This window comes from Hypomesus nipponensis, chromosome 10 (assembly GCF_054491055.1).
Source record: "Hypomesus nipponensis isolate SF chromosome 10, ASM5449105v1, whole genome shotgun sequence".
Lineage (NCBI taxonomy): Eukaryota > Metazoa > Chordata > Actinopteri > Osmeriformes > Osmeridae > Hypomesus > Hypomesus nipponensis.
Window position 1 is genome coordinate 16,862,501 of NC_140370.1, and position 25,647 is coordinate 16,888,147.

The 25,647-nt window shown below is 48.3% G+C and overlaps 2 protein-coding genes and 1 long non-coding RNA gene across 5 annotated transcripts; 2 read left to right on the plus strand and 1 right to left on the minus strand.

Annotated features, from left to right (window-relative positions):
* The first annotated feature begins 797 nt into the window (after window positions 1-797).
* Window positions 798-12,875, plus strand: LOC146272024 (uncharacterized). Of its 2 annotated transcripts, XR_014767155.1 has the most exons (5): window positions 798-956; window positions 8,727-8,829; window positions 11,738-11,832; window positions 12,125-12,382; window positions 12,507-12,875. It is a non-coding gene; the product is annotated as an uncharacterized LOC146272024 (long non-coding RNA). The 2 variants fall into 2 exon arrangements; XR_014767156.1 differs by having other exon boundaries at window positions 12,125-12,875.
* Window positions 11,896-13,664, minus strand: LOC146272025 (C-C motif chemokine 20-like). The gene is made up of 4 exons (XM_084707633.1): window positions 13,403-13,664; window positions 12,962-13,073; window positions 12,586-12,663; window positions 11,896-12,281 (listed from the first exon to the last, which is right to left on the minus strand). Exons 1-4 carry the CDS (start codon window positions 13,479-13,481, stop codon window positions 12,236-12,238), a joined length of 315 nt encoding a protein of 104 aa, XP_084563759.1. The 5' UTR covers window positions 13,482-13,664; the 3' UTR covers window positions 11,896-12,235.
* Window positions 13,665-17,990: 4,326 nt separating this feature from the next.
* capn10 (calpain 10) lies at window positions 17,991-25,636 on the plus strand. 2 transcript variants are annotated; one of them, XM_084707911.1, is made up of 13 exons: window positions 17,991-18,067; window positions 18,705-18,918; window positions 19,123-19,254; window positions 20,450-20,646; window positions 20,764-20,999; window positions 21,328-21,478; window positions 22,053-22,219; window positions 22,452-22,702; window positions 22,845-23,047; window positions 23,873-24,125; window positions 24,384-24,580; window positions 25,080-25,125; window positions 25,293-25,636. In XM_084707911.1, the coding sequence occupies exons 2-13, from the start codon at window positions 18,769-18,771 to the stop codon at window positions 25,320-25,322; spliced, it is 2,013 nt and encodes a 670-aa protein (XP_084564037.1). In that variant the 5' UTR covers window positions 17,991-18,067; window positions 18,705-18,768; the 3' UTR covers window positions 25,323-25,636. The 2 variants fall into 2 exon arrangements, with proteins under 2 accessions (XP_084564037.1, XP_084564038.1); XM_084707912.1 differs by having other exon boundaries at window positions 23,873-24,062.
* Window positions 25,637-25,647: the final 11 nt, after the last annotated feature.

Here is a 25,647-nt window from a genome sequence, read left to right on the forward strand (position 1 = left end):
CATCACGTCCCTGCTTTTGTCTCCTGGTGCAAAACAAGCTGGTCTCTCTCGTCCAGTCTCTCCTCTCCTAGGATACCTCAAAGTGATCATGCACCCCTCCCAGTCTCTCCTCTCCTAGGATACCTCAAGCTGATCATGCACCCCTCCCAGTCTCTCCTCTCCTAGGATACCTCAAGCTGATCATGCACCCCTCCCAGTCTCTCCTCCATCACACGCTGGACACACTCACAGATACACTTCTCTCCCTCTCTCTGCCTTCCCCACTTCACCCATAATTCTTCTTCCAGACAGAAAATAAAGATCTTCCTTCCAGTAGCCTACATTTGTTGCTACACTAGATAGATAACCAGACAGACAGACAGAGAGTCAGAGAGACAGCGAGACAGCGAGACAGCGAGACAGACAGACAGACAGACAGACAGACAGACAGACAGACAGACAGACAGACAGACAGACAGACAGACTAGATGGATAGATTATGGGCTTTTGGTGTTGACAAATAAATACTGAGGAATGCTTTAAGTGCAAAACATGCACGCAAACTCACACACACAGTCACACACAGACATGCACACTGCATTAGCTTGCCTTCAATATCCTGACCACCCCACCCGAATTAACCCCTCCCGTCCGCGTAAACCCACCCCCCACCGACACTCCTCGCTTGTCTTCACGCTCATCCAATGGGAAGAGCCAGTTCCGTCCCGGACCGCCGTCCCAGCCAATCCAAGCAGTTCGCGTGACATCTGTTCCCTCCCTCTCCTTCATTCCAGACAACGGGAGCTCAGCTCCGCGCGCTGGAGGGTGGGCTGTGAGAACTACTCGACCGGCGGAAGCCTCCGCAAGGAGATGACAGAGAGAACGCCACTGTGGCAGTCTTCGCCGGTCAACGGACCCGAGCCGAGAGCGGAGCCTCGGTACTGCTGCTTTCAGAGCGCCTGATGACCCAGTCTACGGTGAGTACTCCCGTGATTGTGACCATATGTGTTTAGTTGTGGTGTGGAATTTTATACTCGAAAAACAATTTTCCTATAGGATTGGTTTAGTTGAATAGAAGTACTTTTTAACATCGCCAATAACTAGATGTTTTGCCACATGAGTCACACTGATAGTTGGTGGATAGTTATAATACATTTTTTTCTAAATGTATTTGGGATTAGATGGAAATACAGGTTTCTGTGTAAAATAAACTCGGTGACCCTGCTCGTGCACTCTGACTACCTCCCCCAAGTCTAGATGGGAAGCTCTCGTGATTGGCGGCCGCACCAGGGACAGTAGGCTCGTGGGCACATGTAATGACATCAATGCACGTGAATGTGTCCAACCTGCCAACAGACGAAAATGTGTTTGCACCCTGCATTTGTTGCACGGGTTGTGTGTGCGCGCGTGAGTGTGTTGCATGTGATTCTCGTTGCACATGATGGATCCAGACGTGAGGTCGTTTGTGCAATCAGCACCACTAAAATAATTGAAAAACGTATCCATTCCCTCTCTAAAACGCCCCACTCTAAACTGACCTAGTGTATTCAAAGTGTCAGCTAAACTATTTCAATGTTCTATAATTCACACGTACAAAACATGTGTCGGAATGTGAGTATACTGACAATTTGACGTTAATCGGTGTCCGCGAACCTGCTCCGTCTGGCGGATTTTAAGGGCGTGCGGTTAGATTAAACGTTTCCTCTTTGATAAATGACTGCTGAAACGTTAGGGGACAAAACACAGTTTATGTATCTGTGCTCTGTCAGTTAAATCACTCTCCCTACTACTCTAACCCTGCCCTGACCGCCAGGCATAGTACACATACTCAAATCCGTCTTGCCTTTCTCAATGGATGTGAGGAGATTTGACGCGCACACTGACGTACAATCGCTTGCCAACACCCCTGAAAAAGTATTCATGATATTGTTCAATAATACGGTAATTGTTATTAACGGTAGGCTCAGGTACGGTTTATGCATACGGACACTCTTATCTGTACCGGATCTCTGGTTAAGACTGTAACCGAATGACAGTTCACCGTTCGGTAGTGCGGACGGTACTTGTCTTTTAATGTGTGCATAACTTGTTTTGATGCACCGCTGTGACACTGCAATTTGCCAAGGGGATGAATAAATTCATACCTATTTATCAAGGCAGAGACATGCACGAACTGTGTAGACACCAGCCCCGCAGGTTGCTGGTGATAAGACTGGAGAAGCGGTAATGCGTGTCCGCGTGGAAGTGATCGCAGATCCCGGTCTTGAATCGAACGGCTCACACTGTCTGTAGCCGAGGCTCTCAGAAACACAAGCCTCCCTTCCTGGAAACAGAGAAGTGCTACCCCCCCCCCCCCTTCTCTCTCTCTCTCTCTCTCTCTCTCTCTCTCTCTCTCTCTCTCTCTCTCTCTCTCTCTCTGTCTCTCTCTCTCTCCCCCTCCCTCTCCATCTCTAAGTGTGCAGCAGTGCCAAGCTCTAAAGTGCCTCTGGGTTAATGAGGCAGTCTGCATAAATTCCTCTGCCATCTGGGGGTAGATGCACCACGGCTGGAACAGGATGCTGTGTGTGAGAGGGTGTGTGGAGTTTTCTTTAGGATTCTAACTTGAATGGGGGATACCCTTTGTCTGATTATTTCCTGTCTACCTGTCTGTCTGGGACTCTCCACCTCCTCCACCTCCTCCACCTCCTCCACCTCCTCCACTTCCACCTACCTCCACCTCCTCCTATTCCTCCTCCTGTGTGTGTGTGTTTATGTGCATATGTGCGAAAGAGAAAGTATGTGTGTGTGTGTATGTATGTGTGATACTGTGTGTATGTGTGATAGTGTGTGATAGTGTGTCTCTGTCAGTCTCCTGGGTTTGGGGTGGTGGTGATGGAACAGTGCAGTGGTGTGGTGCATGGTGGTGATGGGTCTATTCTCGTATACTGGGGGGGGGGATGGGGGAGAGAGAGAGAGAGAGAGCTGAAGAGTGAGTGAAGGATATTGATTGGTGCAGAGATGATCAGTTGGTCTTCCTGTTTCATTGCCAGGTTGAGATTTAATTCACTTTGACTGTGCTGTTCGCCCTGGAGACATGGAGCTAAGAACCCCAGCAGAGAGGGGGGGGGGACAGGAGGGGGGGGGGACGGGGACGGGGGGGGGGACAGGCGGGGGAGGGAGAGGGAGAAGATGCATGTTTATATAGAGTGGAGAGACAGATCGAAAGAGAGAGGGAGAGAGAGCAAAGGGGGGGAGGAGAGAAAGAAGAGAGTGACAGGCACAGGCAAGGAGAGAGTGCAAAGGAAGAGCAAGAGAGAGACAGAATGACAAGGAGAGAGGGTGAAGTAGAGGGTGAAGGAGAGAGAGGGATGGAAAGAGAGCGAGAGAGAGAGGTAGGGCGAGGTCTTCAATTGCTCAAGGTATTCAAATGGAAGTTCTTCGATTGTTCCACATGCAATCACATTACCCCATCATATACTTCTCTACCTCCATCATATTATTAGACTTATTAGACTCTACGTTCTCCTTCTATGCATGGGTGACCTTTGACCTGTTTGACTTTGGGCTGGTTCATCTAGGTCTGGCCATCTTCTCAGGCCAGGTGTGTCATCATTCGCCTCCCGAGGGACCTTTGTATTTGGAAAGCCCTCAGGGTGTGTGTGTGTGTGTGTGTGTGTGTGCGTGTGTGTGTGTGTGTGTGAAAGAGAGAAAGGGGGAAGGGCTGTCAGAAGAAATGTCTCACATAGCTGAGAACTTGAGACAGCCCTGTTCAACCTGAGTGTGTGTGTGTGTAAGTGTGTGTGTGTTAAACAGTGTAAACTCACCTTAAAGTGGTTGTAAGACAACCAGCAGAACGGGTTGAAACCAGAAGACTCACAGACTCCTCTGACCCATGAAGGGTGATGGACAGGACCCCCCCTTCCCCCAGTGAGGACTTCTGTTCTCAGAAGCTGATTGGCTGATCGTGGCGTCCAGCTCCCAACCCTGAACTCAGTGACCTGTGTCTTCTGCCCTGCTCCAGTGGCCATCCTGAAGATCACCCCCAGGGCTCCCCTCCTCTCCCCTCCTCTCCCCTCCTCTCCCCTCCTCTCCTCTCCCCTCCTCTCCCCTCCTCTCCCCTCCTCTCCTCTCCAGAAGTCTCATTGCTCTCTCTGCTCCAGAATCAACAAGGCCCCGGAGGAAGAACAGAAGGGGAAAAAGAAAAAGATGAAATCCCAGTGGAAACGTTGGAATCTTTCCTATTGTTCCGAGGCTAGGAGGCTGGTGTCTTATGGAAGCAGCGGACACCAGGAAATGACAGGCATTCTTTGCGGACAATTTGAAAATAAACAGAGATTCCCAGCTTCCTCCTTTCCAGACAGGACAGGGGGAGAGGGAGAGAGAAAGATTCATTGTAGAAACATCTCTCTTCTGAGAAATAAATTACCCAGGTGGCCATGGTACTGAGATCTTTCTATCATCTCTCCTCCCCTCCTCTCCTCTCCTTTATTGTACCCTCCTCCTCCACTCTCCTCCTCTCACTCTCACCCCTTCTCCTCTTCTCATCTCCTCCCCTGTCTTCTCTCTATTGAGTTTCTTTTTTAGATTTAATAACAGCTTTTGTTTCTCAGCCTCTTCCCTCTCCAGCTGTTCTGGCTTCCTGCCCTTCTTATTCACACTCACAGCCTATTCTATCGCTCCTCTCTTCCTCCTCTCCTCTCTTCTCCTAATCAACCCTTCCTCCTCTCCTCCCTGCTCCACTCCTCTCCTAACTCCCCCTCCTGTAGTTTCCTGGGTGTGTGGGTGTTGCTGCATGCTTGGTGACACCCTGCCCAGACAGACAAAGAGAGGCAGGGGAGAGGGGGAGGATTGGAGGGAGGGATGTTGGGGGGCGTTCAAAAACTCCCCCTTTACAATAGGAACCTTCCTGACAGAGTTTGTAGAACCGGAACCAGTGTGCTCACACAGCTCTTTAACAAGCCTGGGAGTGTGTGTGTGTGTGTGAGGTCGGTCTGATGGAATTGTTTGTGTGCATATGTGTGGTCATGGATGTCATGAGGTTAGTCGTAACAAGAAATGCTATGTCAGAGGTTAAAGCTAAATGGTGTTGAATTGTTAATAACTTGGACCAGTAGTGTAGCTCAGTATGAAGCGGTGGCCTCATGCGGTCCATGTGACAAGCCCCGCCTCCTCCCTGTGCTGTCCCCTATCCACCAATCACAGCTCATGTTATCGGGGGTCCACAGGAAGTGGAGGGTCTACTGTGCCGGGGGATGGAGACTGGGAGAGGAGCGGAGATGTTTGATGTTACACAAAATGGCGGCTGGTGTCAGTCTGCTAAGTATAGAAAGAGAGAGATGAAGGAGAGAGCAGGAGAGATAGAAAGAGAGAGAGAGAAAGAGAGAGGGAGAGGGAGAGGAAGGGAGCGAGAGGAAGATGAGGGAAAGAGGGAGAGGGAGGGTAGAGCAGGGTTTTAAGAATGTCTCTTTGTGATTCTTTCCATAGTGTTTGACTGGCGTCAAACGTTTTAGAAGACTCTAGAACACTAGAACACTTCATCATTCTGGGGTGGATATTGGTGGAGGGGGGGATATAAGGGGTGTAGAGGGGGGTTGATGGTGGGCGGAGGGGGGGCTGGGATGATGGGGAGTGGAGAGGGAAACCGCAGGGTTCTTTTACAACCTCCACAGATCCTGTTCCAGCTCCAGTATATGATCCTATACTCATATGTTTCCTATGGCTGGTCTGGTGTGTGTGTGTGTGTAGGGGGGGGGAGGAGAGAAGAGGAGAGGGGGGAGAGAGAGGAGACCAGATGAAAAGAGAGAATGAGGCTTAAGCTCCCCTGGCAGGTGAGGGAGAGCTGGGGTCAGGGAGGGATGGAGGGGTGGACGGAGGGGAACAATACAAGCACCAGCACGACACAACATTCCTCAGGGGTCAGGGTGTTGACCCCACTCGACCAATCCCAGAGATCTCCAGGCTCTTCTCTCTTTGTTGCTGTGTCGTTGTCTGGGCCGCTGCCCTCTGTGCACCCCCATCCTGGGCTCTGTGTTCGGGCCCTTGAGGTGGACTGGACAGGCGTGGAGCACTTCCCCTTCTCTGGGCTCCCCTGAGGAGGCCATTGTGGCTCCAGCACGGCCAGTTGCACTGAAACCGGTGTGTGAGTCAGGACACTGGACAAAGCGGCTCTCCATGGCTCCACGCTAACAAATACGGTCTGGGATGACCACCTTCCCAGTCTGTAGTGATGGTGGGAGGGGGGAACAGAGAGAAGACACAGAGAGAGAGGGAGAGGGAGAGATGAAGAGAGCTATGAAGTTGTTTGTTAGAGGCTCATAACAGAACAGAACCATATGTTTAGAAACCCCGGCCCACACAGGGGGTGGTGAACCATCTCACTGTCCAACTGGCACACAGACACACACACACTCATACACACACACAAACACTCTCACACACATACACTCTATCTGTGTCTACATACACACACGCTAATCTATACACGCTAGTCGTCACTCAGTAGTCTAGCAGTAGTCACGGTTACGTCCGGAACATATAGAACCTTTTGATGTGGTCTCATAACTGACGCCTCCACCAACCTCTCTTACACTGCCTTTGTCTGTCAGAGGAGACATGGGGAGATGGGAGGGGAGAGATGGGGGAGAGGGAGCGATGGGGAAAGATGGGGAGATGAAGGGGGAGAGGGAGCGAGAGAGATATAGAGAGACACTTTGATCTTGAGAGAAGCAGAAACAGACAATGGAGATGGAAGAGGTGGTGTTGATGGGGAAATCCCATCTGCTTTCCATATGGTGTGGCTAATTATCTGCTTTTTCAAAAGACCATCTCCCTCCATCAAAACGGGGTGTTTCTGTCACTGTGTGTGTCTGTGTGTGTGTCTGCGTGTGTGTGTTTGTGTCTTATCAGTGGTCTCTGGTTTGTGTGTCGTGTTTAAACTCTACTGCCTGCAGCTCATTCAGGCGAGAGTTAGCTATGATCTCTCTCTCTATCGCACACACTCAAAGACACACACATGCACACACACACAGAACAGAGACCATAGATCAGACACACCCACAAACACACACACACCGAGCACAGACACACACACACAGACACACGTTGACAACAGCAACACTCAGCTGTGGGCAGGGTCCCTGTGGGGCTCATGGAGAAGGGATTAAGGAATGCATGACTGACACCAGGGTTGTCATGGCGAAACCTCTTTCTCCTCTCCCTCGACCTCACGCCTCTACATCCCAGGACACAACCCATCGAGGGGGCAGCGTGTGTGTGTGTGTGTCTTAGACGTAGTACATATGTGTGTGTGTGTGTGTGTGAGCATGTGTGTGTGTCTAAGAGAATTACATACATGTGTGTGATTGAGTGCCTAGTAGAGTAATTGCCTGTGTGTGCATGTGTCTTCGTGCTATGAGCACTGAGCAGGGGTGCGGTAATATGGAATGATATAGTCTGAGTCTGAGGCCATAGTCCTTGCCCCACCTCTGATCAACAGGGTTTCCTCGTTCTAACAGCAGGGGTTCTTCTGGACGGAGTGGGGGGGGGGTCTCCTCCTTTGATGTGATTTGGAAGAATGTCTGTCGTGGGTCATGGGTGGGGTTCAGAGGCTTAGTGAGGTTTAAAAGGTTAATAGATTTTTGGGGCTTAAACATTGAAGGTTAAGGCTTTTTAAAAAGGCTTGAAACGCCCAAAGGGAAGTTGGGTTCGGAATGTAGTTCCTTGGTGTGGTGTACCATTTCTATATCCGATAGTGCTGCTAGCAATGTAAGCTTCACGCACACGTCTCGCACTGTGGCAGGCCTAGTATGTTAGCTAGAATGCTAGCCTGGAGTGAGTATGCTATAATTGTTAGCATGCTAACAGTGTCACTTAGCAATTAGCATGATGAGATAACACGCACAATATGTCCCTGTTGTCACCCAGTATAAGGACCTTTAACATTTACAAAGAGAGTAATAAGTTAGCATATTAGCGCTTAGCATCACGGCGGCTAGCATGACAACACCCAGGGAAGCTGTGAGGATGACTTGTCACGAAGGATTGACCTGGCACTGAGCACCGGCTCAGGCTAACTGCTAACTGCTGGAGCAGCACAATGTGACATTGGGGATTTGCCATTCAGTGTGGAGGGCAGGGGCTCTGCCTAACTGCTGGAACAGCACAGTGGGATATTTCTTTATTGTTCCCAGAGAACATCCTATCAGAACTGTGTTTGGATGAAGCCGCGGGATATCGACTGGTCCTCCTGGGAATAAGGTGCCCTGGAATAATGTCTGTTGATAAATTAAATATATAAAAGTGATGTGTTGTTGTTGGGTTACAGTTATGAGAGGAGGGGGAGTTTGGGATTTGAGCTTGGGAGGGATTTGTGTAGCTCAGTGGTCAGAGCATTTGGTTGCGGGTTTGAATCCCCCTTGGTAAACGATCAAGTTGTTATTTGTTTCCAGTTTTGTTTGTTGTTGTTGTTATTTTACAGCTAAAGAGCTGAGGGTGGGAAGATCAGACATCTTTTTTCCAGTGAGTTGTTCGGCCCACCCTGTCATCTCACTCTCCACTCGACTAAGCACCAGTTTGAAAGTATCGATCATTCAGCCCTGAGCGATTACGACTCCAAACAACGTCTCAACTCTTGAGTGTTCAAGCTCACAGTTCAAGCTTGTGTCTTGGTCAGAGCGTGGATGTGAGTCATGTGACTTGGCTGTGACCTGGCTGTGACCTGGGACAGTCTGACAGAGTCACTAACCTGTCTCTCTTCTTCTGGGTTCCAGATGCCGTCTGGACACATCAGGACGCTTCCGCTGGAGGAGGACAGCAACAAGACTCCACCCACTTCCTGTTTGGACTCTGAGATTAGATTAGTCATCATCTCAGGTGTTTTTTGGAATGTTTTGCCAGTCGGGGTCCCTGTTTATTCTGTCTCCCTTTCTCTCTGTTTCTACCTCTCTACATCCCTCTCTCTCTCTGCTCTCTCTCTGCCTCGCTCCACCTCCCTCTCTCTCTGCTGGTCTTGGGAAACATTCAACGCTGTCGGTGAGTTTGGATCCTATGAAACCATCGACCGTTGTCTGTACCCTGCGGTCAGCCCAGACAACTCAGCAGAGGAACACATACACACATACAAATATACACGCACACACACTTTCTACCCAAAATCAAAAGGTCACAATCAACATTCATTGCTGTCGCTGGGTTGGTCTGTAGAAAAGCTCACTGAACAATGAGTGCTACTGTGGCCCAGAACTCTCTGACTGGGGTCTCAACCAGGCCACCTCCGGCCCCCCCCCCCTCCCCGCCCCCACCTCCCCGCTCCCCCCTCCCAGCCCCCTGTCCCAGCCTCCTCTCCCAGCCCCCCCTCCTAGCCACCCCTCCCGCCCCCGTCTCAGCCCCCCCTCCCCGCCCCCCATCACAGCCCTCCCAGTCCCCCCTCCCAGCCCCCCTTCCCAGTCCCCCCTCCCAGCCCCCTCTCCCAGCCCCCCCTCCCAGCCCCCCTCCCAGCCCCCCCTCCCAGCCCCCTTTAACTCCCAGCCTGGCTGAACAGACACGATCTTTCACTTCTCTATTTAATTGTCTGATGTTTGGCTCCCTCTCTCCCCCTACTTCTCTCCTCCCCTCTCCTCCTCCTCTCTCTCTCCTCCGTTCTCCTCTCCTCCTCTATTCTGTCAGCGACAGGGGTCTTTAGAGGAAAGACAGACACAAATAGACTGCTTCTCCTCTCCTCCTCTCCTCCTCTCCTCTAATTGGTGGTTGTGAGCGGAGAGGGGAAGGAAACAGACTGAATGTGTAATCATTGGGAGCTTCTCTTCTCCTTTATCTGCTCGCTTCATCCCTCTCTTTTTTGTTGGAGTATAATTATACAGCACACTGTGTGTGTCTGTGTGTGTCTGTGTGTGTCTGTGTGTGTGTGTGTGTGTGCGAGTGTATGTGTGTCCCCTCAGAGTGTATGTGTGTGTGTGTTGTCTCTGTGTTGCCTGGATGTTGTGTGTGTGTGTGTGTGTGTGCACCTGTGTGTGTGTGTGTGTGTGTGTGCACCTGTGTGTGTGTGTGTGTGTGTTCTTCTGTATTAGATGTCCAGCCATCTCCTGATACAGAGATGTGATCGTGCTGTGCATCTCAGTGTGCTGGCTCCATCATTACACACTGTCTGGTCTGTAGCTGGCTGCCGTGTGTGTGTGTGTGTGCTTGTGTGTGTGTGTCTCTCCGTGTGTGTGTTTAGTCATCTCTGTTTACAGTCTCCAGACCCAGTCACATTCTCATTTCTTTATTTTTTTCACCCTTATTGACTCCGTCATATTAATACTCTTATCAGACACACACACAGGCACACACACAGACACACACACACAGAAGCACACACACACCAAGAAGCACGCACACACACAGAAGCACATAGGGACAGCCATGCACAGGTTAGGTGCTGCAAACCCAAATGTATGCGCCTAATAAAAAAGTTGCACTAAGATCATTTGCTTTGTTTCTGTCTTTCTATTCCTGTTCTTCTTCCCTCCACAAACCCTCCCTCTCTCTCTCTCTCTCTCTCTCTCTCTCTCTCTCTCTCTCTCTCTCTCTCTCTCTCTCTCTCTCTCTCTCTCTCTCTCTCTCTCTCTCTGTGTCTCTCTCTCTCCCTCCTCTCTCTCTTCTCTCTCTCTCTCTCTCTCTGTCGCTCTCTCTCTCTCTCTGTCTCTCTCTCCCTCCCCTCTTTCTCCCCTCCCTCTCTCTGTCTGTCTCTCTCTCTCTCTCTCTCTCTCTCTCTCTCTCTCTCTCTCTCTCTCTCTGTGTCTCTCTCTCTCTCTCTCTCTCTCTCTCTCTCTCTCTCTCTCTCTCTCTGTGTCTCTCTCCCTCCTCTCTCTCTTCTCTCTCTCTCTCTCTGTCTCTCTCTCCCTCCTCTCTTTCTCCCCTCCCTCTCTCTGTCTCTCTCTCCCTCCTCTCTCTCTCTCTCTCTCTCTCTCTCTCTGTCTCTCTCTCTCTCTGTCTCTCTCTCCCTCCTCTCTCTCTGTCTCTCTCTCTCTATCTCTCTCTTTATTCCTCTCTCTTGCTTGCACACACTTTATTTTCTCTATCTCCCCCCTCCCCCTCCGGACATAGGGCTGTTTTATTCATGGAGGAGCTCTTAGTGCACTGGTGTGGAATGGAAGCACTGTGACACTGATGATGATGATGTAATAATGCCTTCAAGTGAAGAAGAGCACCATTTGGGGATTGTGTGACCTGAGGAAAAGCTGAAAGAAACAGCAGATGATGATGATGTCTAACACACACACACACACACACATACAGACACATACACACACACACATACATACATACACACACAGACACACAGCTGGTCTGACCCACCTCCATGCAGTGCACAGGGTTAAAAGCATACTGCCCCCTGCAGCTTGGTAAAATATATTACATCCTTTCAGATTCTAATCACCATCTCCATCCCTCCTTCATTCCTTCCTTCCTACCTTCCTTCCTTCCTTCCTTGATATGAGTTTGACCTGAGGTCATCCTCAGATCCCATTCAGACGAACAAGGAAATGTGTTTTTTTCCACATTATTGAAATGTGGTTCTGACAGACATGAGAAATCCTGAGTTTGTGAAAAGAAGAATAAAATAAGGCCTTGGATTTTGAAATAAATTTGTCCTTGAGAGTTTGCTGTTTAACAAGGTGTGTGTGTGTGTATAAAACCTGTATTTCTACTCTCTCTATTCTAGAGGAAGTACTGCTGTGCTAGTTCTGATGATGTCACCATAGCGCCTCACTTCCTATTTTCAACATTCCTCTCATGCCAGGTGTTCACAACTGGTTGGACTGGAGCAAGGTGCAGGTCAGACTGGGACAGGAAAACAGTGGCTGATATTGTGATGAGTTATAGAAGATATATAAGGTATGCTTCTGATATCATCTATGAAGTTGATGTACAGTAGATTGATCAAGAGATAGATATAAATAAATATATATAAAAAATATTTATTATTTTAGACATACAGCTTTAAGTATCTCCCTGAATTAATCGTTCGTATAAAAGTACACGTTAAAAAACATGTATAAACTGCTACTATAACGAGCTCAATCTATTATTGCATAGCAAGATTCAGGCTAAGGTATTTAGCACATTTGACACAGGGCTTGAATACATTTTCTCAACGATAAATATAAACAAGCTGAAAATCCGGCAGTGTGATGCAGAGGTCAGACATGGTGATGCGCGGGGGCTTGATGACACAGCAGGACAGGTTGGCCCTTCCAGCTCTCCGAGTGACCCCGCCATTGTTACCGTGACAACGTCACTAAGCATTGGAGTTCTTTTGGCTGTGGACGTTCTTTGCTGCGGACCTGAAATAAGGAAAAAATAAACAAACGTATTCAGTTTTTGTTAACGTGGTTTTTGGGTGACAAATCTTCGCATTTTCGTCAGTAAATCCTATCATTCTACGGTAGGCCTATATTTACCGTGTAAACTATCTAGTTAACGCTGATATTTACACCATCATATTACAAATAGATACATATTTCTGAGATTGTTAATAAAAACGGTATATTGTTCCGTGTGCAAGACAGGCTCCCAAACAACCGCTGGAAGTAAAAGTGAGAAGATTCTAGCGCATTTCCATTAAAATTAAGGTTCTAGTTCTCTTACGCCAGCCGGCTGACGTGGTGTATAACCCAGGGTTCGGCAGGGTTGGCGCAGGCCTTCCTACCACGCCTGATGTGAAAACTGGAAGAGAACACAGAGAGAGAGTGAGTTTGTTACTGAAGTGTTCAATACAACGTGCACAGTGTCATACTCAGAGAAATGCGAGCACTTCCAGAATGCAGAATAGAAATCTGTCAGAAGGTAAATTGTCTAAGGATTGTCTATGACTACATGGAAAAATAGTTTATAGTAACAATGTGTTCAAAAATGTTTTTGGTATGTATACTATGATTACCAGCTTATTTCTAATTTATTAAATAATAAATACATAAAAAAACGAATGTTGTGTTTAGCCTTGTTTGTGTCTGTAGTTCCTCACATGATGGCGTCGATAGGGCAGTTCTCTTCTTTCTTCTGGATGGAGAAGCCTTTGATGACGGCGTACGGGATTTTCCTTGGCGTGTAGTTGGTGCAGCAACCTTGAGGAGCAGCTGCACACAGAGAACCAGAGGTTAGGTTGTGTTCTGGGTCAGAGAGACGAGGAAACAGAGAGAGCTGCATGCACAACCAGGAGAGAGAGAGAGACATGAAGAGAGAGATGGAGAGAGAGATGGAGAGAGAGAGAGGTGGAGAGACGATGAAGAGAGAGATTAAACAAAGTCATTCTAGTCATTTGAACAAAATCAAATGACTAGAAAACTAAACAACAACACATACACACATTCTGGCAAAACATGCAGACACACACACACATGCAGAAACACACACACATGCAGACACACACACATGCAGACACCAACTCTGCGTTGGTCCCTCTCACCTGCAGCAGTGTGTGCTGTGAGGAGACACACAGTCAGGAGCACAAAGCCAGTCATCAGAGAAGCTCGCAGCAAAGACATCTTCTTCTTCTTCTTCTTCTGAGAGTTGGGGATGGAGGACTGTTGAGCTGCCCTTTGTCTGTCTGTCTATCAGCCTGTCTGTCTGTCAGCCTGTCTGGATATCAGCCTGTCTGGATATCAGCCTGTCTGTCTGTCTGTGTGAGTGAGTGTTGTCTTCAGGTGCATCAGAGGAGTGTCTCTCAGCTCCTGAGTCAGCAGGTTATATAGAGCCCCCACAGCAGCCGGTGGAGAGAAGCTGGAAACTTCCTCTCTGGGGTTTCCGACGCTCACGCCGCCTGCTGAAGCAGTGCACCATGGGAGAGAAAAATTCCCCAACCCCTTCCACGGCGTGGGAGGGAAAAACAGGAACAGGCTGAGGAATGCTACAGAACAAAGATGCTGCCTGTTCACTGTGAGGCAACATGGGCTGTGTCTGGATAATGTGTGTGTGTGTGTTTAGTGCGTGTGTGTTTTGCGTGGGTGTGTGTGGGTGTGTTTAGTGTGTGGGTGTGTGTGTCATCCATTATACTGTAACATGATACAGTAAAGTATAGCATGTAAATACATTTACATTACAGTATATGTTATATAGATTGTAAATGAGAAGTTGTGGTATGGTATTTCATTAGGGAGGAACCACCTCGTCACCACGGAGACAGAGGTCACCACGGAGACAGAGGTCACCACGGAGACAATCTCTGTACTATCCCTGTCACTCCTCATGGAGCCGTGAGCTCAAAACTGGAAATTTTTACACTTCACCAGATTCTTTTGTCGAAAGCGACATGCTGTCAATCAACGTGTGTGATGTCAGTTAAACATTTAGACTGGAAAGGTGCAGAAAAGTACAACAGAGCAGAGTCGAGTAGAGTAAAATCTTGTCAAACCAGTAGAGATCAAGGACTGAGCAAAGTTATCATATTCCTGTTCACTACAAAAGTATCTCATATACAGTTATTGCCAGTGTGTTTTCAGTGACATACATTTGTGTTTGGCAAAGTTTGCTTATTCAGTATTTGTTGAGGCGTTACAGGTAAAGCTTAGTGGTAGGGCAGTTGAGAGCAGATTAAGATACCTCAGGTTCAAATCCCCCCTGCATGTTGCTTTTGATAAAATCGGACTGAGTAGAAAGATTTATGATGTATAATTTTGAAAGGTGGTGTAATATACACGTTGAAAGATGGACATACACGTGCGTACTAGAGTTCACGGACTATGCAGTCACACTGTGCACCTTGTGTCTGTGGTGGAGGGTTATTCAGGCCAACCGGAGTTCCTGCACACGAACAGCACATCTCACTGCTTTACATAGCTGATCAAAATCTGATATCTATTTAACAAGCCTCACTGTCACACACACACACTGTGACATACACACGTACATACATGCACACACACTGTGTGTGTGTGTGTACGTGTGTATGTCTGTGTATGTATGGTTGTGCATGTGAGTGTGTGCATTTCAATAAACTCATTATATACTTAATAACAGTTTAACAGACAATGCTTTATATTCAGGCGTTCGTGACAAGAATCAGTTAATATTTAATTATGCCTTAGTAAATTAGGAAGTATTATTAACACATATTAATGTAGGGCCGTACCACATTTACATTACATTTATGCATTTAGCAGACGCCTTTATCCATTTAGCGACTTCCAACAGAGAGTTTTACAAAAGTGCATAGGTCACTGATTATAACAATGAGATTGCCCCAAACATTGAGGGTAGCCAAACATGAAGTATACATTGTCAAACCAAATAAGTCCCAAAGGGAAGAACGATAAGAGCTTCCAGTTAGACAAGTTACAATTAAATAGCAAGAACCTCAAAAGTGCAAGAGTGTACCTGTGGATAAAGCAAGCAACAATAATATATTTCACAGCGAGTACAATCATTTTAGGACAGTTACAATAAACCAACAAAAGCAACAAGTCTCTCAATAAGAGTCATTGTGATCTTAGAGGAAACTAACATCGGGTCCAGCCAATCATTCTTAAGTGCAGTTGTACTCCCGGAACAAGTGCGTCTTGAGTCTTTTCTTGTTCTTATTACCTATTTACACTTATCTAATCTTACGATTGTATAGTATTAATTCAGAATGATTTAGACTGTTGTACTTTTTCTACTTTTTCTATTTAATTTTCTTATACGTTTATCGTACGCACCTTCCTGCCACAGTAAACTCCTTGTTTTTGTAAACTAACATGGTGCATAAAGCTAATTCTGAAAACACTAGCCCTGACCAATTCTATGTTAATTACTCGACCTGGAACTCAAGTGTTACCATTATATGAATATCGGGCATGTGTTTCTGTGCTTATGTGTGTGTGTATGTGTGTGTACATGTGTGTGTATGTGTGTGTGTGTGAGACTCAGATTTAAGATATTAATGAGATGAGATGTGCAGTGTTCTGTGATGGTTCTGTTGCGGTGGAACGCTTGTTATTTTCTAGGTCAGTGCAGCTCCACCAAACCCAAACCCTGAGAAGCAGGGGAAAGGGGTTTCTGAGACAACTAAATAGGTCAGGACAAAGGCGTGCTCAATTCACCCTTCGTCATATCGTACTGAAAATACCATGAAAAGCACCACAAATGTTTCCAACTCCGATGACCTACAATTACAGCAGTATCTCGTAATCTTGTTAGTCTCCTGGGTTGACTGGAGGGTAGAATTATAGAAATCAAATAACTCTTGACTATCTAATCTACTAATCTAACGTGGTTCTATCATTGGGCTTGTTTTTCTTGGGTCAAGTGAATCACACCACCTCCTCATATGAAAATATGAAAAGAAGAAACTATTAAATAAATAATCAACATATATGTAAAGCTGGTTAGGAGTTAAATGCTAGGTAGAAGTGGGGGGAATAACCTATGGTTCATCTATTCTTGCAACTGGTGTTTACTTTGTTGTACGTAAATGTTTTAGGGAACAAAGGTTATAAAGGGACCTCATTATGAATTCTTATGAACTTCCTTTATTTGTATTTTGCTGACATGACTATATTCCTGATTCAGAGTGAAATGTCCCTTTTCATCTGACCCAAAAACCTATTGTTGACCACAAATGGTTGCTACCCTCAGAAAGATTTAAACCGCGTTCTGACTCTAGAATGTCAGGAGATCGAGATAACGTGTGAACGTTTGATCTAACGTATTTGATCAAATGTGAGATTGTTATATAATAAAATACTATATAATGCAATACTATAGAATATAATAGAATGCACCTTATCATAAATTAATATAGGCTATCATAATTCTGAACATATTCCTTAATTTTATATTGGGTTATTCTTCATAATTTCTCATGCGAGTCTATAACCCCTTTTACACATTTAGATTTTTTAATGTGTTTGTTGCGAAGGGAGAGTGACTACAGTAAGCAGCCAGGTAGGACCCCTCTCTCCAGACTCGTCCGCTACGAAAGTCAGGACGGCAGCGGGGTCTGCAACACGCGGGCTGTGATGTAAGCTCACCACGGTCCTCCTCACTCTCCAGTGTTCACGCGTTTCATTATGTGAACCCAGAGGCACCGCCAGTAATTTTGGGGCCCGTGAAAGTTGATAATTTATTTTAATAGTAGTAGTTTTTTTATCGAATAACTTTTCCCCCGAACGCGGCGCCCCTGTGTAAACACTCAATTTCAATTGTCCCTTTAAGTGCTTTGAGCGACAGTACACATGAACGGGTTCCTCGTATGTTCCCCATGCTCCTTCGGGCTTGAGAACCTTCTTGATATCTCTCACTCTCTACTTGAAACAAGAAGAGTTCGGTCCCCTGAGGGCTCCCCGTCAGTAACACAGGCCTACACATTACGGTTCTGATTGAAGTGACTAATCTCACGACTAATTTGACTAATGTTATGACTCATTTTACTACAAATGTTATGACTAAACCGACGCGGTTGCTCCCTCAGTTCTAATACCTGCCTCGCCTTAGTGTCCTCACGGTCAGAGGGAAGCTGGTGTGTGCAGATCCAGAATCCTCGATGGCAAAGTCTGCCATCGAGTAAAAGTGACCTGGAGTAAAAGTTTACAATTATGATCGGTGAATAAAACATGCAAGCATTGTTTGATGCCGAAAATGGTTTCTAACATGTTTTTTGTAGGCCTATTTGTATAATTTCTCCTGTAGGAACAAAATGAAGCCAGCGTCTAAAACCTCGACATCCACAAATGCTGAAAACTGACAGTGGTATAGGGTATGTAGGCTACTCTGTAACCAAGAAACGTATATAGGCCTAAATAACAATTGTTTTGTCTATGCTTGAAAGATGTAGGCCTACTTCAAATGCCCCTGTATGTCCAAATTATGAACGCATGCGCGCGCATGTGGCGATTTTCAATAAATAAACCCACATAATTTCTTATGCCAGCTTTTTCATTCTTTGAAAATGAGTAAAAATGTAACAACTTAACGTAATAAAGCATTGCGCATAGGCTGGTAACAACTTAACGTTATTCACTTCACAAACACGAGGTGGCACTCACTGACAATAACGGGTATATGAGTCAAAGCGGAAAGATTCATTCATGGGCACACTGGGCTTCTGTCAGTGAGTTTCCGGAAGACAGAAGCGCACCATGCGAATTGAAAACAGGTACCTCATTTCGTTCTACCTTTTCCTCAATTGCTCGACACCCTATCAATGATTAGTGTAGCCTAGTATTATCAAAGTCACTGGCAGCAATAGCAAGCCAGCGATAGGGAAATTATCTTTCAGTTAGCTAGCTAGCCAGTAGGCATCTCATTCATATCAGCTTGCTAGACTTCATAAACAAATCTAAGCAGTAACCTAGGGGGCTGGTGTCAGTGATGTATAGGCCTTTGTAGCCTAGCCTACAGTTAATGCATGGACAAATTAATGTAACCATTCATCAATTAAAATGTGGTTTAATTAAACTCACTACGAGTAGCTAAACAAGAGAATTATGACAAGAGTTTCAGCGTCTTTAGTTTCCACGGCACGTGTGCTTTCCGCAGCTTTTGCATTCCTTAATATCGGTTACCTGATGTGGACTAGATTAGTAGGCTACAGGTATCGATTCAGCGTGACATTCAAATACTGTCTATCGCGGAATCTAAACCCTGGATAGCTGACACCGCTGTCTCCGGGATGTAATGTGTAGCCTCTGGCGTGAAGCCGCTCCGTTTTCGCGGTATACAGAACCCGAAGATAGTGTCAATCAATGTGTTATGTAACGGGCTAATTGTCCTCTGAATCCGCACCCTGGTAGAGTAAATGAATGCTGGACTGATGCGAGAATATCACCGTGAAACGGTGTTTCCTCTTGACGGGCCATGAGTGAAGAGGAGGGGGGCGATGATGAGGATGTAAGATCCGGGCTGTTCCAAGATCCGGACTTCCCCGCGGATGACTCCTCGCTGTTCTCCGACCGCTCCACTCCCATCGCCAGCCTCCGCGGTCAAATCACCTGGTTGCGGCCGCAGGTACAGGGTTCTATTTGGAACCCTAAGGTTCTATCCCAAGTCTTGGGAGTTATATTTAGAACCTTAGAGAGGTTCTACCCGGTTCCAAACCCTACAGTTTGAAGAGACCACGTAAAGTCCTAAAATCAACATAACAAACATCTGTTTGTTCTGCCTCTCAACTCTGTATGAACCACCCCCTCTCCTCCACCTGCCCCCCCAAAGGAGATGTGCCCGGCCCCCAGGCTCCTGGCGACGCCCCCCAGCAGGGGCCAGGCCAGGCAGGGTCTGCTGGGGGACTGCTGGTTACTGTGTGCATGCACCACCCTGCTGGAGAACAGACACCTGCTCGACAAGGTAATACACACACTCTAATACACACACTCTAATACACACACACACACACACTCTAATACACACACACACTCTAATACACACACTCTAATACACACACACTCTAATACACACACTCCCAGTACACACACTCCCAGTACACACACTCTAATACACACACTCTAATACACACTCCCAGTACACACACTCTAATACACACACTCTTTGTCAGGCAGGTTATTCATCTAAAGAGGTGTTTCTGCACCCTCTATAAGGCAGGTTATTCATCTAAAGAGGTGTTTCTGCACCCTCTATAAGGCAGGTTATTCATCTAAAGAGGTGTTTCTGCACCCTCTATAAGGCAGGTTATTCATCTAAAGAGGTGTTTCTGCACCCTCTATAAGGCAGGTTATTCATCTAAAGAGGTGTTTCTGCACCCTCTATAAGGCAGGTTATTCATCTAAAGAGGTGTTTCTGCACCCTCTGTAAGGCAGGTTATTCCACTAAAGAGGTGTTTCTGCACCCTCTGTAAGGCAGGTTATTCCTCTAAAGAGGTGTTTCTGCACCCTCTATAAGGCAGGTTATTCATCTAAAGAGGTGTTTCTGCACCCTTTGTAAGGTTGGTTATTCCACTAAAGAGGTGTTTCTGCACCCTCTATAAGGCAGGTTATTCCTCTAAAGAGGTGTTTCTGCACCCTCTATAAGGCAGGTTATTCATCTAAAGAGGTGTTTCTGCACTCTCTATAAGGCAGGTTATTCATCTAAAGAGGTGTTTCTGCACCCTCTATAAGGCGGTTATTCATCTAAAGAGGTGTTTCTGCACCCTCTATAAGGCAGGTTATTCCTCTAAAGAGGTGTTTCTGCACCCTCTATAAGGCAGGTTATTCATCTAAAGAGGTGTTTCTGCACCCTTTGTAAGGTTGGTTATTCCTCTAAAGAGGTGTTTCTGCACCCTCTATAAGGCAGGTTATTCATCTAAAGAGGTGTTTCTGCACCCTCTGTAAGGCAGGTTATTCCACTAAAGAGGTGTTTCTGCCCCCTCTATAAGGCAGGTTATTCCTCTAAAGAGGTGTTTCTGCACCCTCTATAAGGCAGGTTATTCCTCTAAAGAGGTGTTTCTGCACCCTCTATAAGGCAGGTTATTCCTCTAAAGAGGTGTTTCTGCACCCTCTGTAAGGCAGGTTATTCCACTAAAGAGGTGTTTCTGCCCCTGGTCCAGGTTCTGCCCCCAGACCAGCCCCAGTGGAGCCACAGCCGCTATCGGGGCTCCTTCCTGCTCCGCCTCTGGAAGAACGGCCTGTGGACCGACGTCACCGTGGACGACCGGCTGCCCTGCGTTGGCGGAAAACTGTGCTTCTCCCGCTGCCAGGCCCCTGATGCATTCTGGGTAGCCCTGCTGGAAAAGGCTCATGCCAAGTGAGTGACCTGGGGGAGCAGAGCTGCCGGTCAGTGTTGGGGTGTGTGGTGGGGTTCTGGGGCTTTAACAGTGTTTGGGGGGGGGGTGCCTCTCCCCCATTCCTTCCTCCTTACCAGACTCCACGGCTCGTATGAGCGTCTGTGGGCGGGGCAGGTGTCCGAGGCGCTGGTGGACCTGACCGGAGGGCTGGCCGAGCGCTGGAGCCTGGAGCATACTGGGAAGGAGGAGGACCAGGACGGGGGGCAGGGCAGCGACCGGGTCCGTGGGTCGATCAGGAAGCTGGATCTGGACTTGTTGCAGGCGGTCAGAGAGGGCTGCTCTGTCAGCTGCTCCACACACAGTGCCCCCACAGGTGAGGAGGGGAAGTTCAGTTTTGGCTCTTTATGAATAAAACTCCTAACTTCATTTATCTGAACTTCATCATCGCTAGCAGTGTGACTGGTAAATACAGACCGTTCGACTTGTTTGTATTTTGCTTTGGGAAGCAGCATCTGCTAAATGATTAAAATGTAATCTTCAGGACCTGGTTGTTATACATTCAAGATAAAGAGTATAAAATGGTTACGATTAGAGTTATCGGTCAGGGTTAAGTTCAAAGGTCATGACGGCTGTAGGAAACACCTACGTTGTCTTAACATGTCATGCTTGGTGAGCTTGTTGTTCCCTGGGATGACCTGCAGGTGGCAGTGTGCTGGAGCAGCGTCACGCCCTCAACGTGATGGAGTGGCTGGATGTGAGGACGGCATCGGAGGGAGGAGAAGAGGTGGTCCGACTGCTACGCATCCGAAACCCCTGGGGGCGACGCTGCTGGGGCAGAGCCTGGATAGAGGGGTATGTAGAGGGGTATGTAGAGGGGTATGTACTGTACTGTCATGGAGAAAGCTTCCATATCAATACGTGTGTGTGTATTATACGTGTAGTGTTAGTGTGTATATTTTATATACTTTGTGTACCCTCTCCTCTTCCCTTGCTCCCTCCTTGCCCCCATGCTTCCTCCCCCTCCCTCCCCTCCCCCCTCCCCTCCCCCCTCCCTCCCGCTCTCCTCCCCCTCCCTCCCCTCTCCCCTCTACCCTCTCTCCCCACTCCCCTCCCCCCTCCCTCCCCACTCTCCTCCCCCTCCCTCCCTCCCTCCCTCCCCTCTCCCTCCCCTCTCCCCTCCCTCCCCTCCCCTCCCCTCCCCTCCCCTCCCCTCCCCTCCCCTCCCCTCCCCTCCCCTCCCCTCCCCTCCCCTCCCCTCCCCTCCCCTCCCCTCCCCTCCCCTCCCCTCCCCTCCCCTCCCCTCCCCTCCCCTCCCTCTCCCCTCCCCTCCCCTCCCCTCTCCCCTCACTCTCCCCTCCCTCCCTCCCTCCCTTTCTCCCTCCCTCCCTCCCTCCCTCCCCACCCTCTCCTCTCCCCTCCCTGGCAGTGGTGAGGGCTGGCGTACCCTGGAGCCTGCCAGCTCTGTGGAGCTTCTGTCCCGCGCTGAGGAGGGCGAAGTCTGGCTGGACCACACTGAGTTCCTAGCGCAGTTTGATGATGTCACAGTGGGGTATCCCATCAACGAGGACGGGCATCTACAGAGCATCTATACTGGTACTTCTCTGCCAGAACTCCCAGGCATGGCGCCCAGCCTAGCCATAAGTTAAATGTATCTAGCCAAGCCCTACGTTGAATATATATAAAGCCTTGCTTAGCCTAGAGGCAGGGAGGAGGTGAGAGAATCCCATATTTCTTTTTTTTAGACACCTATACACCTATGATGAGCAGCCAGGAAATTAATTCTACCACATAATTGGTCGATGAGACTACCCTCTCCATCCAATAGGAGAGCTGCTGACTCACAGCCATCAGCTGACCGGCCGCTGGGTCAAAGGTCACTCGGCCGGCGGTTGCCGTAACAACAGCAGCTACGGCAGCAACCCCAAGTTCTGGCTGAAGGTGTGCGAGCGTGGAGAGGTTCTGGTGTCCTTGCTACAGCACTGGAGGCCAGGGAGGACGGCGCAGTACCCGTGCTCACCAGCAGAGGGCGCCGCTCATGCACGGCGTCACCAGGCCATAGCAATCCACATGTGGAAGGTTGGTATAGGAATGTGACTCGGTCTCTGTCTTTGTGTGTGTAGGTAAGGAAGTGTGCTCACCTGGGTTAGACGTGTGTGTGTGTGTAGGTAGGGAAGTGTGCTCACCTGGGTTAGCCGTGTGTGTGTGTCTCCACCTCCAGGTGCAGAAGAAGCGTGTCAACGTCACGCGGACGCTGAACAAGGCCCCGTGTGGTTCGACGCGCTGCCATGCGTACGAGCGAGAGGTGATCCTGCACACGCTCCTGGAGCCCGGCTTCCACATGGTCATACCCAGCTGCTTCCACCAGGGGGCGGAAGCCAGCTTCACCCTCAGAGTGTTCTCCTCCGGTCACACCTCACTCAGGTCCGCCTCTTACGTCACCTTATCATGATAACCATGTTAATGAGAACCTTCTTTCATCTTCATACTGTCGTGCCAGTATGATTGTGTCGTGCCAGTATGATCGTGTCGTGCCAGTATGATCCTGTCGTGCCAGTATGATCGTGTCGTGCCAGTATGATCGTGTCGTGTCAGTATGATCGTGTCTTGCCAGTATGATCGCGTCGTGCCAGTATAATCACGTCGTGCCAGTATGATCCTGTCGTGCCAGTATGATCCTGTTGTGCCAGTATGATTGTGTCGTGCCAGTATGATCGTGTCGTGCCAGTATGATCGTGTCGTGCCAGTATGATCCTGTCGTGCCAGTATGATCCTGTCGTGCCAGTATGATCGTGTCGTGCCAGTATGATCGTGTCGTGCCAGTATGATCGTGTCGTGCCAGTATGATCGTGTCGTGCCAGTATGATCGTGTCGTGCCAGTATGATCGTGTCGTGCCAGTATGATCGTGTCGTGCCAGTATGATCGTGTCGTGCCAGGACTCTGTGTGTGTGTCTGTGGCTCTTGTGAAGCAGGCATCGTATGAAGGTTACCTTTCTGTAGTAATGATAATCATAGTTTTAGATGTTTCCCTACTGATAAGGAGCGTGTTGGAGCAGGGAAACATGTCAAACGTGCAGGTCAGTGGGCCCTGAGGACCAGGGTTGAAGACCCCTGATTCACATTTGAGCTTAGCAGCCTTTCGATCTGCAAACGCCCTAGCCACTGAGCTATGCCCATATTGTGACGTATGATTTTGTTCTTGGTCTGTTGTTGTTGTTGTTTACAGATTGTCTCTTGTCTCCCTGCAGTGCCCTGAAGGCACCTGGGCCCTCGTTGCCGCTGGTAACGGGAGAGTGGGAGACGGTCTACTTCCGGGGCGTGTGGGTCACGGGGTCATCAGCCGGAGGGGGCAGGAACTTCCTGTCTCACTGGCGGAACCCTCGCTTCCCTGTCGCCGTGGGCGACCACGTGGCCGGCACACCTGGGGTTAATGTTCAGGTAACCCTGCGTCAAAACCACCCGGATACTGACCTCCAGCCAATCGGCTTTCACCTGTATACGGTGAGAGGGTCTTTAAATATGTTTGTGTGTTTCTATGGTTGCGATGAGGCTTGTGTCACTTCCTGTAGATACGATGGAAATGACGTTCTTCGTACACGTGTTTTTTTTATTTTTTTTATTTTTTATAGAGTATTGCATACATCAAAACATTGTACGTGTCTGTTTTTAATACTATAATGAATTCTAGACAGTTAAATTTATGATAAATGGTGGTTGATAAATAGCGCATATCTTACCCTCCACCTTGTCTGAGTCCAGGCTCCACAGGAGGGGGAGTCTGAGCCAAGCTTACCCAGGGACAAGGAGCCTGTGGCCAGCTGTGTGCCTCACTGCTACACACAGGATGTGTCGCTGGCCTGTTACCTACCTCCAGGGGCCTATGTTATAGTTCCCTCTACCTACCAGCCCGACTGCCCAGGCCACTTCACCCTCACTGTGGCTCGCAGGATCCTCAGGTAGACCTTGTCTCTGGCTTCCTACCTAGCTCTACTATCCCCCCTGCTGTGTAGCTTCCTACCTAGCTCTACTATACCCCCTGCTGTCTAGCTTCCTACCTAGCGCCTACTATACCCCCTGCTGTGTAGCTTCCTACCTAGCTCTACTATCCCCCCTGCTGTGTAGCTTCCTACCTAGCTCTACTATCCCCCCTGCTGTGTAGCTTCCTACCTAGCTCTACTATACCCCCTGCTGTCTAGCTTCCTACCTAGCGCCTACTATACCCCCTGCTGTCTAGCTTCCTACCTAGCTCTACTATCCCCCCTGCTGTCTAGCTTCCTACCTAGCTCTACTATCCCTGCCCCCCATGCTGTCCTACAAAACAAGACACCCATGTCGTCCTTGACTGTGATCTTCCTATATCCTCCTCCCCTATCCACTTCTGTCTGTTGTGTTACTGTACTGTGCTGTGCTGCTATATACTCTGTGTGGTTCTACTCAAGCGTGTTTGTGTTCCAGGAGAGTGGTGATGAGCCAGGAGAGACTGGGCAGAACCATAGAGGAGGTGTGATGGAGAAACTCCCCCAGGAGGAAACATTAGGATTTATTTATTAACATGGTCGATGTGGGAAGAAATCCTTAATTTGTGCCGTCTTCTCTCTCTCCCTCCCACCCCCTATCTGGCCTGATGTCCTCCCCTTTACCTCTCTGATCTGGCTCGCCTTCTTACAGGTGTCCCACATCTCTCTGATGTCTAGTTAGACCCTGTGCTGCTGCTGGTCTACAACACTGCCCCTGGAAACCTCACGGACCCCCTCTGTCTCACCACGGGGTCTCTGTATAATGTGTGTGTGTGTGTGTGTGTGTGCGTGCGTGTGCAAGTCAGAGATTACAGAGTGGTTGTGTAGCACCTTGCTACCATCCCATCTGTTGGATGACCAAGTGTTGTTACGGGAAACAAGGATTTTTTGTTTGTTTCACATAGGTACAGTGTTGTTTGGGAGATGATGTGTATGAATTTAAACTGTATTTCCTGTAGCCACATTTGAGTAATAAAGATGTATTCTGGAAATTCACCAATGAGGGG